At 37.8% G+C, this 14710-nt stretch overlaps 1 protein-coding gene across 5 annotated transcripts in view; it reads left to right on the top strand.

Annotated features, from left to right (window-relative positions):
- Positions 1 to 14710, top strand: part of mvb12bb (multivesicular body subunit 12Bb) — a 46964-nt gene that overhangs the window by 4004 nt on the left and 28250 nt on the right. For all 5 annotated transcript variants that reach the window (XR_014088869.1, XM_008419219.3, XM_017306481.2 and 2 more), the window contains exons 3-6: positions 8679 to 8774; positions 11923 to 12013; positions 14129 to 14258; positions 14414 to 14524. Coding sequence is in view for 4 of the 5 variants with exons in the window: in XM_008419219.3 (XP_008417441.1) it covers positions 8679 to 8774; positions 11923 to 12013; positions 14129 to 14258; positions 14414 to 14524 (428 nt within the window). In the remaining variant the exon portion in view is untranslated. The remainder of the gene's footprint in view (positions 1 to 8678; positions 8775 to 11922; positions 12014 to 14128; positions 14259 to 14413; positions 14525 to 14710) is intronic.

Genomic DNA, 14710 nt, shown 5'->3' with positions numbered 1-14710 from the left:
TGCTGAACTTTGTGAAATCCATTGGGGATTTTATCTGATTATTCAAGTTTGCCAGCACATCAAGCTCACAATTTTACACTGCAATGCCTTATTGTCAAGCTCTCTACAACAACGTCATGGTTCTGAACTGTCCCCAAACAATGGTAAATACAAACACCTTCTGTGTTTTTTCACTAATAAATGGCGACTATCTTCAAGAGGATTTTCCAGAATCTTTCATTCGTATGTTTTTGACGAAGATGTTGGGGGACGTTTTGTTTTTCTTGGTGAAAGACAAAACTGATGCAGAAGAAATTTAGAAAAAATAGTTTCTTCAGCATCATTTGCTGGATTGTGAATGAACCCTTTTTACACATTTTTTGTAATAAAGTTGTAATTTTATGTCACACTACCTTGTTTCAGGACTGAGTTTGACTTAGTTACTGTGCAGCTGGTGTATTTTATCCACAATTTACGTTTCCTCTTAAAACAAAAGAAACTGATTATAAACTGCAATTTTAAAAAAAAATGTTTCACTACATTGCAAGCGTGCAAACGGCATAATGCACAGTCAGAATGTTAGCAGCTTTCTTCGAGGTTGTTGACTTGTTGGATGACTTATTCATAGAGTTTTGCTTTGATGGTTCTGAGAATCCCGTTTATGTGTCGCCATCACTACTCCACAGGTAAATTGTTAATGATATTTGGCCCAGTCTTATAATATTTCAATTTGTCCTCTATTTGTTTTAAACATGCAACAGTCTCACAATAACAAAAGCGGGTCCTGATGTGAAGCACTGAAGTTCAACCTGGTTCAGAACTTTTTTGTTGTTGTTGTAGATCAAGTTGGCGCAGGTTGAAAAGAGAGGAGCATGTGAAAGTTAAACAAAGCTCCAAACAAGCTCAGGGGCAGATCTCTCTTCCTCCTTCTCTCTCTTCCTATTCCGACCCCTTTTGTTTTTCACCCCATGCCCGCAGTCCCTCCTTCTCCCAGTTCTTATCTCTTCCTGCTCCACCCTACACACCCAGCTTGCTGGAATCTCTGGCAGATGATGGTGGGTGGAATAAGAATGAAGCCACAGGCAGGAAGACTGCATGCACATCACAGGATAGTGACAAACGGAAAGAAACCCCATCAGACTTCCCCCCTGTTTGCAGCGCCGTAGAGCATTAATACATTTTGGCTGATGTGCAAATATCGTTCTGGGGGTGGGGGGCACAGTACAGGAAGAGTTTACAATCTAAAAGTAAATCCACATTCTGCTGACTTGAGAAGAAGATGGTGGGAGTGTAGATCTGTAAGTGATGGATGATCGCACATCCACAAAAACAAAGCCAATTCTCAAACTGAAAGCAACACAATTTTCTACAAATATCACCAAGATAATTTACTGAACAATATGAAGCTGTTAATCTACTGTACACATATTCAATCAAATAAGTATTTTTGTTAGAGATGAGTTAGGAGTTGGGTAAGTTATTGAATACTTGAGATCAGTCAATTTAGGAGATTTTCTTAATAACATTTCACTCTGACATTAGAATTTGGTAAATACAACAGTTTTTAATGTCCCTGCAAAAGTAGCATCAAACTACATTTACTCTACTGGGATTGTATGGCACTCTGTAGCTCTGGTCGTGCTTTATGGTCATATTTCTACAAGAAAATGTACCTCTCTCCAAGTTTCATGTCTTTCATCAAATTTTAAATTTTGTCCCAATCGTGTCCTGTGTTTAACGCCATCCATCCTGTTGAAGATCAGCATTCCCACAGTATGGTACTACCTCTATTGTGTTTCATAGTGAAAATTAGTTATCTCAAGTAACGTGTAGCAAACCAGATTACACCTTGCTTCCATCATTACCGGATTTGTCGGTTTCGTGAGCACTTGTTGTCATGTCAACTGATTATTGTTTCACCTGAGCTATGGTTCTCTGCAGCTCCTTCAGAGTTATTATAAACCTCTGAGGTGCTTTTTTGATCAATGCTATCCCTGCAGTGAGTGTCAGTTTAGGTTGATGAAGGACGACCATGTTTCTCTGAGTTTGCAGCCCTAAAGCTTCTCTTTTCAGATGATGAACTGAACAGCTGTTCAAAGTTGGGAATATTCTTTTATGTTCTAAACCTGCTTTAAACTCCTGTTCAACTTTATTCTTCACCCATCTGCTGTGTTCATTGGTCTTCACGATGCTGTTGGTTTAATGGTCTCCAGTAAACCTCTGAAGCCTTCGCAGAACAGCTGGATCTATAGGAAGTTAAATTAAGTAACTCTGTTTACTAATTAGGGGATGTAAGAAGGCAGCCGGTTACTCTGCATATTAGAGTCAAAGGGCTTGAATGCAAATGCACACTATACTCTTTTCAGATTTTTATTTCTGCAAAAAAAATACATAATTTTCCTTCTGAAATTATTTATTATTTTGTGGTGGTCTATCCCATAAGATCATTTTATTTCTTATCTAAAGTACCATCAAAAGCAGTGAAGAAAAAAAAAATTGACAGCAGATATTTAACCAAACTTTAAGTTCTTTATTATGAAAGCCCATACATTTAATAATTTATAGGCAGCATTGTGTCTTTTTTTGTTTTGTTTAAGCCCAACACTATGTTTCTATCTTTCAGAGCTAATTTGAATATTTACGTAGCCAAACAGAACATTTTACCTCTTGTTCTAATGCAACTGGAATTTTTAGGAGAAATAAAAATATGTAATAACACTCCTTAAAATTAAATCTGACATACATTCTATAACTGAATGGGTATTTCAGTAGTTTTGTTGTAGATTAAGTCTGTAAAAATATACCTTGAGAAGAGTAGGTGTGACCAAGGACAAGCATTGAGTATTCTTCAGTTTTCATGTATTTACTTGATTTATATATGTAAGACAATATGTGTTAGCTCTTGCTTTTATCAACGCTACAGATTAGATTTCAAAACATTATCCCACTTTTGGGAGTTTTCCAAAGTTGAATAGAGAATATTTTGAGACAAATTTTTGTGTGAATGCTGAAACTATAAGCTCTTGATCAGGAAACACAAATAACAGAAATGCCACCTATTTTCTTTATTTTCATAAAGATTGATGGTAATGAAAAATTAAGCTAGAACAGCAGCCCTACTTTGGAAAGCATTGACACTCTTATATGCATATTTATGGATCAGTAAATGTTGGATTCTTTATACACAAACCTCTATGCACTTGTTTCTCCTCAAGAACCTGTTTTGATGTAACTTTCTAGTATATTACGTCTTTAAAACATCTTTTAAGCAATGCTACACGGTCTTTAATCTGCTGATTTGAGAGACGAACAAAAATATCATCTTTACATATTGGCTCACTTATCCAACGTTAAAAAGTGGAGATGTCAGGATATTAAGCTGTATATATATATATATATATATATATATTTTTTTTAATTCTAAAAATCTTCACAATCCCCCCTAATACTGACTGCTCCATGCACTTTGAGCACATTTTACATAGCAGATCAAAGGGCAGATTACCTCTTTTGCTCTCTGATATGGGGCTCTTACATCTCTGAACTTGAGCAGGTTGATCCAACGCAAGGGAGCACGGGCCCAGATCAAACACCGTTTCACAGGGATCAGGAGTTTTGCTGGAGCACCAGCCACCACCCGACATCAAACACCGCAAGCAGACTCTCACACGTTCGCACTCTGTGCAGGAGTCACAATCAGGAAGTGCCAGCAAACTCTTACCCCCATTTTCAACTCAACTAGTTGCTAGTTTGTTTAAACTCTCTACGCACAAGCTAAGTGCCACACACTATGGAGAATCATACAAACCTCAACAATGGTATTTTAGGCTGATTTTTATTATTATTTAGATTTTGTCATAGAAACCTTAGATTGTTAATACCCTCTTCAAAAGCGTTCTAGTGCCCTTTGAAGTAAATTCTTTATTTTAGTCTTCACTGAGAGAATATAATTGTTTTCCTTTAATATTGCATGTTTCATAGTATATGACCAAATATGATCCCTATGTGTTGTTAAATTTAACTTTTAGGGGTTGGAACATTGAAAAAAAAAAAAAAAATTATGAACGATCCATTATTTTTTATATCAGCAGAGACTGGTTGGTTTCTCAAAGTAATTACAGTTATGCAGTTGCTTTTCCCACGAAAACGTCTCTTTCACTTTTGTTGAATTTGGAATGAAATGCTATAACCACTACAGTCTTAAATAAGATTGTGCTGCAAATAATAATAGCGGGTAAAGTGGAGTTTGAACCCTGCTAATTAAGGTTTGGACCCAATTGAAAGAGAAAAAAACCTAATTGGGTCATAAAGCATTTATATACTCTATGTTATGAGACTTCATGCATTTACATGAGGTGTGACGGCATCTTGTATTAGAAATTTCAATCCGCTTAAACTGTACCAACTCGGAACCTGGAGTTCCTTTAAACAATCAAACAATGGGGAAAAAATGAAGCCCCTTAATGATGTAACACATTCACCTAATACAAAGTAATCGGCTAACTTTAGCTGAATTCACTTTTTTTTTCTCTTCAGTTTTTTTTTTTTTTGTGCTACAGCCTTATTGGTTTAGCAGCTGAGTAGGTTTTGAACAGAGTTTCCTCTCTATAAAAGGTCAAAGAAGAACTCATTCCTGGTCCAAATTGGATCCAAAGCTTGTTTCTTAAAAAAATCCTATTTCATCTTTAACAGTGAACTCAAGTTTTAGTGTGAGTCTGCTTGGTTTTTCTTCTTTTTTTCTTTTGTCAGAGTCTATTTCTATTGCTTGCTTCTTTTCTATAGAAAAAAATGAAGGCATTAATATTCACTGGATTTGTACCACTGTTATTATCTTACTAATTACATTATTTATTTAACACCTCCACTAGTGTTATTAGGATAAGTGAAATTTTAGTGAAGTATTAAAGAACATATCTTACCCCCATTTAAGTATTATAAAAGAAATGACAAATTAAATTGATTAGACCACACAGAGCTCCTCTAAAAGTTAATTGTGCTTATTACATGTCTCCCATTGTATGATGAGATTCTCTTTTTCTGGATATTTTTGCTGCAGAATAGTTTTCAGGTGAATAATGTTTGGATTTTGTTCAATGGAACATTGAGCAGTATATGATTATCTTTCCTCTATTTTGTACGTCTAAAATAAGCCCAAACATCAACATTTCTGGAAACATATTCGACCTGTAGTTTAGCCATGCACACGCCTGTATTTATAGATTTCCTTTCACAAAGAAATGCGAAGTCCCATGAATGTCGAGGGACAGACCACGCCCCGATTCCAGCAAACAAGATCCGGTCCAGCAGTTCAAACATTTTTCTTTGTGGTCAGACGTCATCGACAAACATAAATCTGATGTCATTTGCTGGCTAAAATGCTGACGACAGGCTCTACTCATGGGTTTTCTGCTATGAAGTATGGTCAAATATCTGCTGATCCAAAGGCTTCTGTGGTGTTTGCTGTGTTCTTGCTTCTGTCTGAATTGCTAGCAAGGGACTGCGTGAATCTTAGAGGCAGCCAGCTACATTTGCATTTTAACTTGCATCAGTTGTTGTTATTTTCAATGGTAATTAAGTTTGACGATGCTCTGATCAGGATGTTTGATACCAAGTCTGACAAATAGATAAAATACGGCATGTATATGCAATAAATTCACACTATGTTTCATGAAGGTTGCATGCCGCTTAACTCACTCATAATGTTCAAAACTACAGTAATTTTAACTTTGGATAGTTTCATAATTATTGACATGTGGAAGTACAACAACCAACAAACCTTTGGTCATGCTAATGATGTTTAAAGGTGGAGCAGTTTACTGAGCTGCATGTTTTTGAACGATATGATAATTCGGCTCATGGTGCAGTTCTTGTTAATCATGTGTAAACAAAACTGACAGAAAGTAACATATTTTCATAATGTTTCAAACTATGTTGACTAGATTTTCACCTTTTGTCTGTACTTCTTGCCGTATGGCGTATCACCAATGCTGGAACTCAGTCACGTTCGTGCTATTGACAGTCAGACTGTGGTAACTCTTATGAGTTTTTTTTTGTTTTTTTTAAAGCAACTAGTTGCAATTGTAGCAGATTCTTCCGGTGAGTTTGCAGACCTTTGGATGAAATCATACATTGTTCTTCCCTAAACTGTAGTCAGACAGGAGATGTGTATCCTTCCACATCCAGACTACAATTGAGTGAAGGCCCTGTTGGGTATTTGTTGTTCATGTGCAGCATTCGGACAAAACTTTAAAAACACAGAAAAATTTAATAAATATAATGATAAAAGAACCAGAAGAAGAAAAAAAATCAAACTACTTTCTGTCTTTAATGTAACTTTTTGTCAAGTCTAGACAAAGGAGGAAAGTATAAAAAAACAAGAATCAACAGAAGAAAGTTGTTAACATATTCATGATGTGTATTTTGCTCTTTTTTCTGCTCACACATTATTCCTTTCTCCTGCAATGACCATAGCAATTACACACACAGCCAATTATGCAGATTAAGGGATACAAATTCAGCAACTTCTGCAACTTTAGGACAGCCGATACTAATTGTTAGCGAGGAGTTGACAACACTGCACAGCCCAGAGAGCAGGCCACATAACACAGAAACTCCATAAGAGATCACACAAGTAAAGAGTGAAATCTCCATCTCCTGCCGTGCAATGTACATTAATATTTTTCTTAAGAGGAGAGTAATCTCAAAACTTTCAATTTAGATATTTGGATGAGCTGACCCTCCCTCCAGCAATCACTGTATGTAATATATGAATCAATGTAATCTAAAAAAATAATAGCTTCCCAAAGGTGTATATAGGAAACAGTTGAAGTTTGAGAGATTAAAAGATTGCACATCTTCAGTTGTGTCATTCCTATTTTCAGTTCAAAGACAGGATGTAAAGCATTTCCATGTTGTCAACTTCTACTTTGAAGGGATTGCTTGATTTGCTCTACCTGTCCCGTTTCTTTTTCACCTGGTTTCACTCTCCGGGGATTTTTTTATTTCAAGCCTTTATCTTTGAATTCACAGCCATGCCTTTTAGTGCTTCGCAGCCCTTCGCCGGCATTGTCTGTCTCCAGAGATGCTTCATACAGTAGCAATATTAATCATCCCCTCAAGACATGTTTCACAGGTGGGCTCTCAGATCACTGCAAGTGGCAGGTGATTCTGTCTTTGCATTTTAAATCAAATGATATGACATATTTCAATATCACAGCGATGAGGTCTCTTATCACACATGTGACATTCCTCTCATTGAAGTCTGTTTAATGATCAAGCTGTACAGAAGTAAATGTAAGGGTGTTAGAAAAGGGCCAATGTGACTTTTTTCATGTTTTTTTTCCCTGTATGTTTCTGTGGCTGTGGCTCAGCGGTTGGTGTTTCACATTCAAGCTGCGTCGCATCCCTGCTGCCGGCGTGAAGCCTGAGGTGCCTCCTCAGAGGACCGTGCCCTCGTTACTCCTCAGCTTGACTTTGGGTTTCACAAAGCGAGCCCTTTGTTTACGCTGACAGGATGTGCTGGCCACTGACCTGGAAAAAGTGGCCAAGACGGGCTGTCTTGTAAGGAAGAGGGAGGCTGGTGATGTATGGGCTCCTTCTGGGACCTTTCGTGGTACCGCCGTTGGGAGACACCCAACGATCCCTCTCCCCTTGCTCGTCGTCTCCTCGTCCTCTCCCCAGTCCCTCTATCCGTCTCCGTTTCCGACTCCGGTTCGCGCTCTCAACCCATCTAGTCAGCAGCGGTTTTGGATGAGTCTCCCCACACCATGTTTTCCCCCCTGCCTATAGCCACTGGGGTCATTCATCATTATTGTCAAGGGGGTAATGTGTGTGGGTGGGTGCAGAGATCTATGACTTCTTCATTTGAATGAACCTCATTAGATTGACTCTTCTTTGTAAAGGATCCCTTTAGAAAATAACTCTGGCAGTTATTTAGGTGATTCTCACATGATAGCCAATGGAACATGACGTTTCAGCCAAGCATGTTTGCTCGAACGATTGAAGAGTCTCTGTGATGCAGTCTGCAGCTTTTTTTTTTTTTTTTCACTATTTTGCCCAAGCATGCCTACATTTACATAGCAATGGAGTGTAGGACCTTGAGGTTGACTTATGGTGCCCACATATTGTCAGAATGATGCAATCTATTTCCTTAAAGTGACTCTTTTGCTTATTTACAAAAATGAATGTTCTGCTTTGCGGGTTAGGAGTGGATTTCAATGAACTGTAATGTATTCTTCTTTAAAAGTTTTTCTTTAAATTACAAAAAGATACAGATGTTGCAGGTGCAGTATTTTCAGTTTACCTGTTTCTTGCTTATTGTGACTATTCTATGTTTGCTTTATGCAGGAAAAGAAATTGGTCCAAATGTAATCCCAGCTTCATCAGTGAAGCACATAGAAGTTTGGTTTCCTTATTAGAGCAGATTCTTGTCAGGGCATCTTTAATCAGCCTGCTCCCAAGGGATGATATTTTTAGCCACCTTTTTTGGAGGCTAAGACTTTACCCACGCAGAGCACTAATGAGATGGAGCACAAGTGTAGGCAAGCGTTAATTAAGGCTAGTATGCAAAGGAAGAAGGCAAAAGCAGCACGCCCATGGCATACATACATTAACTTTATCCCACCTCCTTCATGCATTTTTTTTCTCTCCCTCTCTCTCTCTCTCCTTGTTTTTTTTTCCCTCCTGTTTTCTCCACATAGGTTACACAAACAACAGATGGCTCCGACGCCGACCTGTGGAAGGACGGCTTATTCAAATCCAAGGTCACTCGCTACCTTTGCTTCTCCAGGAAAACTGTAAGCGTGCAAACTTCTCTCCTTCCTCATCCAGAAGAGCTTCTCAGTTTGCCGGCGGTTATTAGTGCACCTCGCCGCTAGTGGAATATCTTAATGCACTTTGCACTTTGATCAGTGAAAGTCCCACTTAAAAAAAAAAAAAAAAAAGGGGGCCCGCGTTGGCAGCACATTTTTGAAGTTTTTACATATAATGGATTTGCATGCATATTTGAAATGAATATTACCGCAGAGATATTTTTTTCCTGTTTTATGCCCTCCCGAGGATATTATTTATGTTTATTCATGAAATAACAATGAGCTGCATTTTAACTATTCCAATTTATTCAATCAACACTATCCCTGTGGAGAAAATTGTTACCAGCAGACTATGATTTTTGAAAGATACACATACCATCAGTGTTCAAAGTGATAGGAGTGTGTTTTCAAGAAGTGAGTAAAGCTTAAAATCCTAATCACAGGTTTTATTTAGAAACACAGAAATGGATTGGGATTATAGCGCATTCCATTCCAAATCCAAATGTGAAGAGAAATATCTCCAATTGGTTATCAGTCTGTATGAGGTGAACAAAAACAAAGGGGAACTTTGGCGATTGGGATGGGAATCCATAATGTCAATCTATAAGTATTTCCTCTTCACCTTAAGATGACTCAACACTTTCATGTATTTTGATGTATGAAAACGCAGTCTTTGTGATAAATAGACCTATTTACACAATTGCAAATATTCCTGTATCACGATACCTAAGCCAAGATGCTTCACACAATCCTGTGACTTGAATTGAGTATTCAGAGGTTTTCTAAGAGAACCGCTTGCTGCTCCTTGGTCAAAAAAGATTAACTTTGCTTTCATCAGTGACACATTATATTGTACTGTGTGTCTTCAGGAGTTTCAAAGGAGCCCCTTACTTGTTACAGATCTCTGACTTCCTTTACTTGCCCCAGATGAAGGGTCTGCTGCCTTGGCAACCCAAAATCCTGCTGAATAAAACATACAGCTGCAACCATTACTTGACCTTTTGGTAAAAGACAACTGCTACTTTTTTTTTCATAAATAGCTACTAGATGAGATTTGTTGTCTCTTTTTTTTTTTTGAAGAACCACCATTTTATTTCTGTTTAAAATGAAGAAAACACAAAAAGAGAATTAACACAGTTTCTTTTGTGGAATGTTTATTTGTGGAAAATTGTGTGTAAAAAAAAGGAGTAGTTTTAAACACAACGACAACAAAATTAGAAATGAAAATATTACTTGTAACTTTAGATGTCTCTCTGTTTTGGAAACAATAATTCCATTGAAAAGCTGAAAAAACAAACAATCACTTGAGTCATTACCATTTTTGTTGTTCTTCTGTGTTTTGAAATAGAGGCTTCCATTTTAAATCATTTGACATTTAAAAAAATACATTAAATTTAATTTAATGAGCAGCCTAAACTTTTCTTTTCTTCTGATAAAAAAAATCTGGGACCACCCATTTCACTTAGAGGAATTGAATTTTAACCAATATATTCAAACACTACTGTCATGCTGATAACATCACTGGTCGAGCTCCACGCTGCTATTACTCTGAACATGTTGCTTTCAATTAACAATTCTGCAACACTGAATCAGCAGCACACATGTCATGGCCTGTATGGTCTGTTGGTTTTCTGTTACTCCTCTACACCAACAAGTTAGCTGCCATATAGACATATAACTTCAATCAAGTTAGACTGCTATTGTTTTGAACACAACTCTATAACTTATAAATGTGAATATTCTTTCTTTTGGAGGGGGGTAAAGGGGCAGGACTGTACTGCAAAAAGCAATTTCAGTGTAGTTAAGGCCATATATAGAATTCCCAATTTGAGCAGCCATGACTCCTCTGTGTCTAAAATGATCTTTACATTACATTTCCACATAATGCGGTTGGGTCATTTTTGGACCCTTCGCTTGCCTGCAGTCAAGAGTTGATGTGTTTCTGCTTGGCTGTCAGCTGCTCTGTGGCCATAAATACACCTGCTTACAGCGCCAGAGCCACCAGCCTGTCCAACCCCAGCTCATGCTATTGGCTGTCTATTAATTAAGTTTCCCTGGCTTGCAGGTGGATAATGCAGACAGCATTGTAAACAAAACCTGAATTTTTTTTGTTATTACTTTGCATCAGCTCAATTTTAGGACTTAATCAAGTCATATTTTTTCTGTATGTCCTCTAAAAAGCCAGGCAACTTGGCAGGCTGAGCTCAATTTGGCCCCCAGTTTAGTATATAGCATGCAAATGGCCTTTCCCTAGTTCCTGCGTATTATCTTAAAATGTCCGTCCACATTGTTTTAAAGGCTTTGACGCAAATAAAACATGACAGAACCATCAACAAAGGCTATTTTGTCTGCCAGTCATTGGAACTCCCACTGTAATTGTCTATGACAAAAACAGATTCTGTAAAATTAGCCCCTGCATTATTTGGAGGGGGAGGTAAATAGTTTGTGATTTATCATACTCTAGGTTGAAGGTAGATAGCCTTCTTTTGTCAGGTTGTGATGGGGAAAAAAAAATCTCCTGGAAAAAAAGGGGAGAAAACAATAAAAAAAAGAAGCTTCATGCATTATAATAACATTCATCCATATTCCTCCTTACGTCAGTGTAAAAACTATGAATAAAAAATGCCTCTAATGGTAATGACAGTCGAGGAGCTGCGAGAGTGTAATCCAGGCATTTTGGACGCATCAAGTCACGCCTGGCTCGCCCCACTCCTTGCTGCCGCTGTGTATTATTGCAATTTATTATGGCAAAAAATGAAAATGTAATGGGAGGCAGGGAAGAGTCATGCTTGAAAATGTCAACTACGCAGCCCCCCTGATTATTTTTAACTAGTTCAATTCTGTTGATCAGAGAGCCCGCTCTGTCTCCCATCATTGCACAACTTCTATCCTTGAATGGTTGAAAATGATTGGAAGTTCATAGATGCTCCTCTCAGACCAAGAATACGTTTCTACGGCGCAATTATTAGGCATGTTGCAAACCGTTCTCTTTAGGGATTCTAGGAGCTTTTAGTATATTATTAATTTATTTACCTTTTCTTCTCACTGCTTAATCTATGTCTTATTTTGAAAATTAATTTGCATAACTGCACGTTTTTTTCCGTTTTCTTTATCGCCCTTTCTTCGGTTTTAGGAGCCTGAAGTTGTTGTGGATATGAAGCTGATTGACATCAAGGACCCGTTGCCAGAGTCCTTCACACTTGTGCAAGAAACATTAGACAAAAGTAAATAAACAGTAAGCAGTCAATACTAACCACAGGCATCCTCCTTCTCCTGTTTTTTTTTTTTTTTCTTCCACTCTCTCCGACCAGCTTTTGCGGGGGGTCCTCAGGGGCAACTTTGCTTGAGATAGTAAATGTTTTATGGGTGCAGGTTAGCTTAATTTATGGCAGACTGTGGGAATAAAATAAACATTTTGCCCCGGAGGTACAAGAGAGGAGAATCATGAGTCATTGTTTATCTCAGCTGGAGCCGGGCTTTTCTTTATGAGGGGCTTATTTATTTATGTATTTATTTGGGGAGAGGACCAGTAGATGGGGGGGTTATCTAATATTAATGAAATGCATTCCCCAATGCTTTAGTGGGTTTTGAGTGCTACGTATCCCCCCCCCCCCTTCTACCCTCTCCCACCTCATCCATGCCTTGAAAATGTAATAATATTTTGGTGTGGGGAGTGAGGACAGCTTGTTTATTATTTTTATTATCATTGCATTTACACAGCACTTCCTTGTGTTGCTGAGGAAATAAATGAGCAAGGCACAAATGCAATATAGAAAAGCATGGTAATGCCTTTTTTTTTTCCTTTTTTTGCCAGAATGAGGAAAAGAGATTATGTTTTCTTTGGCTGTGTTGTAATTTAATGTTTTATTACTTTGCGCGAATCCATGTTTAATGTATACATGTGGCATTATGTATGAATCCCTATCCAGAATATCGAGTTTAAATCCCTGTCGTGCATTAAACCTGATGGAGAATTCACTTGCGTCCGTCATTTTACCTGGAGAAATGATAAAAATGATAATAATGCACGCATATTTTGTGCCTTTCCAGTGTCCAGTCAATTCCCTCAGAGCACAGTAAGTCAGCCAGAAACATAGATAAGACAATTTCCTTTTCTTGGGTTATGCATAACTAGGACTTTTATAAATATGCAGAGTCTTGCAAAGGTATTAATTTAAAAAAATATATTTCACTACTTGCTACAACCACAAACCTCTACATGTGTCGTTGGGGTTTAAGTTGTGCATAACTGAGAACCAGAAGTTAATAGAGTTCAGCTGTGTGTAAAATCCAGCTGCCCCATGAAGACCTTAAGCAATAAATACTTTTATTTTTAGAAAACATTAGTAGACTCACAGCATTCTGTTATAAAACAATATCCCAAGCTTTGAACATCACATAGAACTTCAAATGTTAATCAATGAATGGATCAAAACAGCTTTAATAAAAATGGATGGATAAGTATGGTACAACTTTAAATGTACAAAACCATTGTTGACTATCTGGTGACAGACCAGGTAAGGAGAGAATTAATCAAAGAAGCATTCAGTCCCTTGGCAACTCACAACTCATCAATTGAAGGGACAAACATTGCTACACTCTACAAATTTGGCCTTTTGGGAGACTGGAAAGAGGAAAGATGTTGCTAAAAGAAAACCAAAAGACACCTTGTAGGGAACATAGCATGTAGCAAAAGAGAGTAAAATAAAACTTTGTGACCATGTAATCTCGAACACACCATCCTCACAATGTGACAGCATAATAGAGTGCTTTAGAGCAAAAACATATTCATGTATTAGAAAGGCCCAGGCTTCAACACAATCAAGAATCCGTAGCTTTAAAACTGACGATCGCCAGACACTTAACACCCAAGATAGGCGATAATTTTATTGTCTAGATGAACAATGCTTTGGAGACATACCCTGAAAGACTTGCAGTTGTAAATTTTGTAGAAAAAGTTGATTTTCGGAGGTATTGACTCAGAGGGGGTTTGAAACAAAAGCACAGTTCACTTTTCAGACGTCTTCTAAAAGCTTTAAAGATCAAAAATCCACACAATTACACAAAGGCACTTTGTGCTGGTCAGTTATATAAAATCCCATTAAATTACATTAAAGTTTATTAGTTAGAATCTGAAAAAATGTGTAAAAGTTGAAAGGTTTGAATACTTTTGCAATGATGGAGAGATATATATTTATTATCTCTCCATCGCTGAAGGTGTCTCTTGGTCTCTTGGAATTTTTCTTTTTTATATATATATCCAAGCTCTGAGGACACAGAAGTGAATATGCACTAGTTCCTTCCTGACACGCTCACATGTACATGACTTTACTCATCAGAGGAAGCTGCCATGAGGAAGAGGAGGCTGTGTGTGAAAATGAGCACTCGTGAGGCTGCCGAGACAGCTGTATGTGACATCCAGATCACCGCCAAATCCAAGTACCAGCTTGTTAACTACACCTGTGTGGGGTGAGCTGATAGTCACTGGAAATGAATGAAATCAGTCACTAAATTTTCTTGGCTTTATATATCCTAAGTTTTTTTTTTCTTTATTCTAAGGGTTCTATTATTAAGCTTACTAACTTTACACAAGCTTCTTCTTCTCATATTGATGTTTTTCACAGAGAGATAAACAATATGGGAATATGGTATCGCATGGGAGACGTTCCTCGGAGTCTGTCATCTCAGCAAACCAGGAGCGCTCCAAAAACTGACGCCCTGTACAGCACAATAAGGTACCATCATGCCGTGTTTTCTAACTTGTTGCTCAACTCTCCTCCTGTGCTTCTCCTTCTTTGTTTTTTCTACACTCTCTGTACTCGTGAGCCTTTGTTCCACCTCTCTCTACCATGCGTATGGCAATGAAGACACAAGCAATTGATCACTACTGGGCAATCCGCCTCTGAGGGTCGTGTCTGGAC

This window comes from Poecilia reticulata, chromosome 9 (assembly GCF_904066995.2).
Source record: "Poecilia reticulata chromosome 9, P_reticulata-male-v2, whole genome shotgun sequence".
In the NCBI taxonomy this organism is placed as follows: domain Eukaryota; kingdom Metazoa; phylum Chordata; class Actinopteri; order Cyprinodontiformes; family Poeciliidae; genus Poecilia; species Poecilia reticulata.
This window is presented reverse-complemented; position numbering and strand designations above follow the sequence as displayed.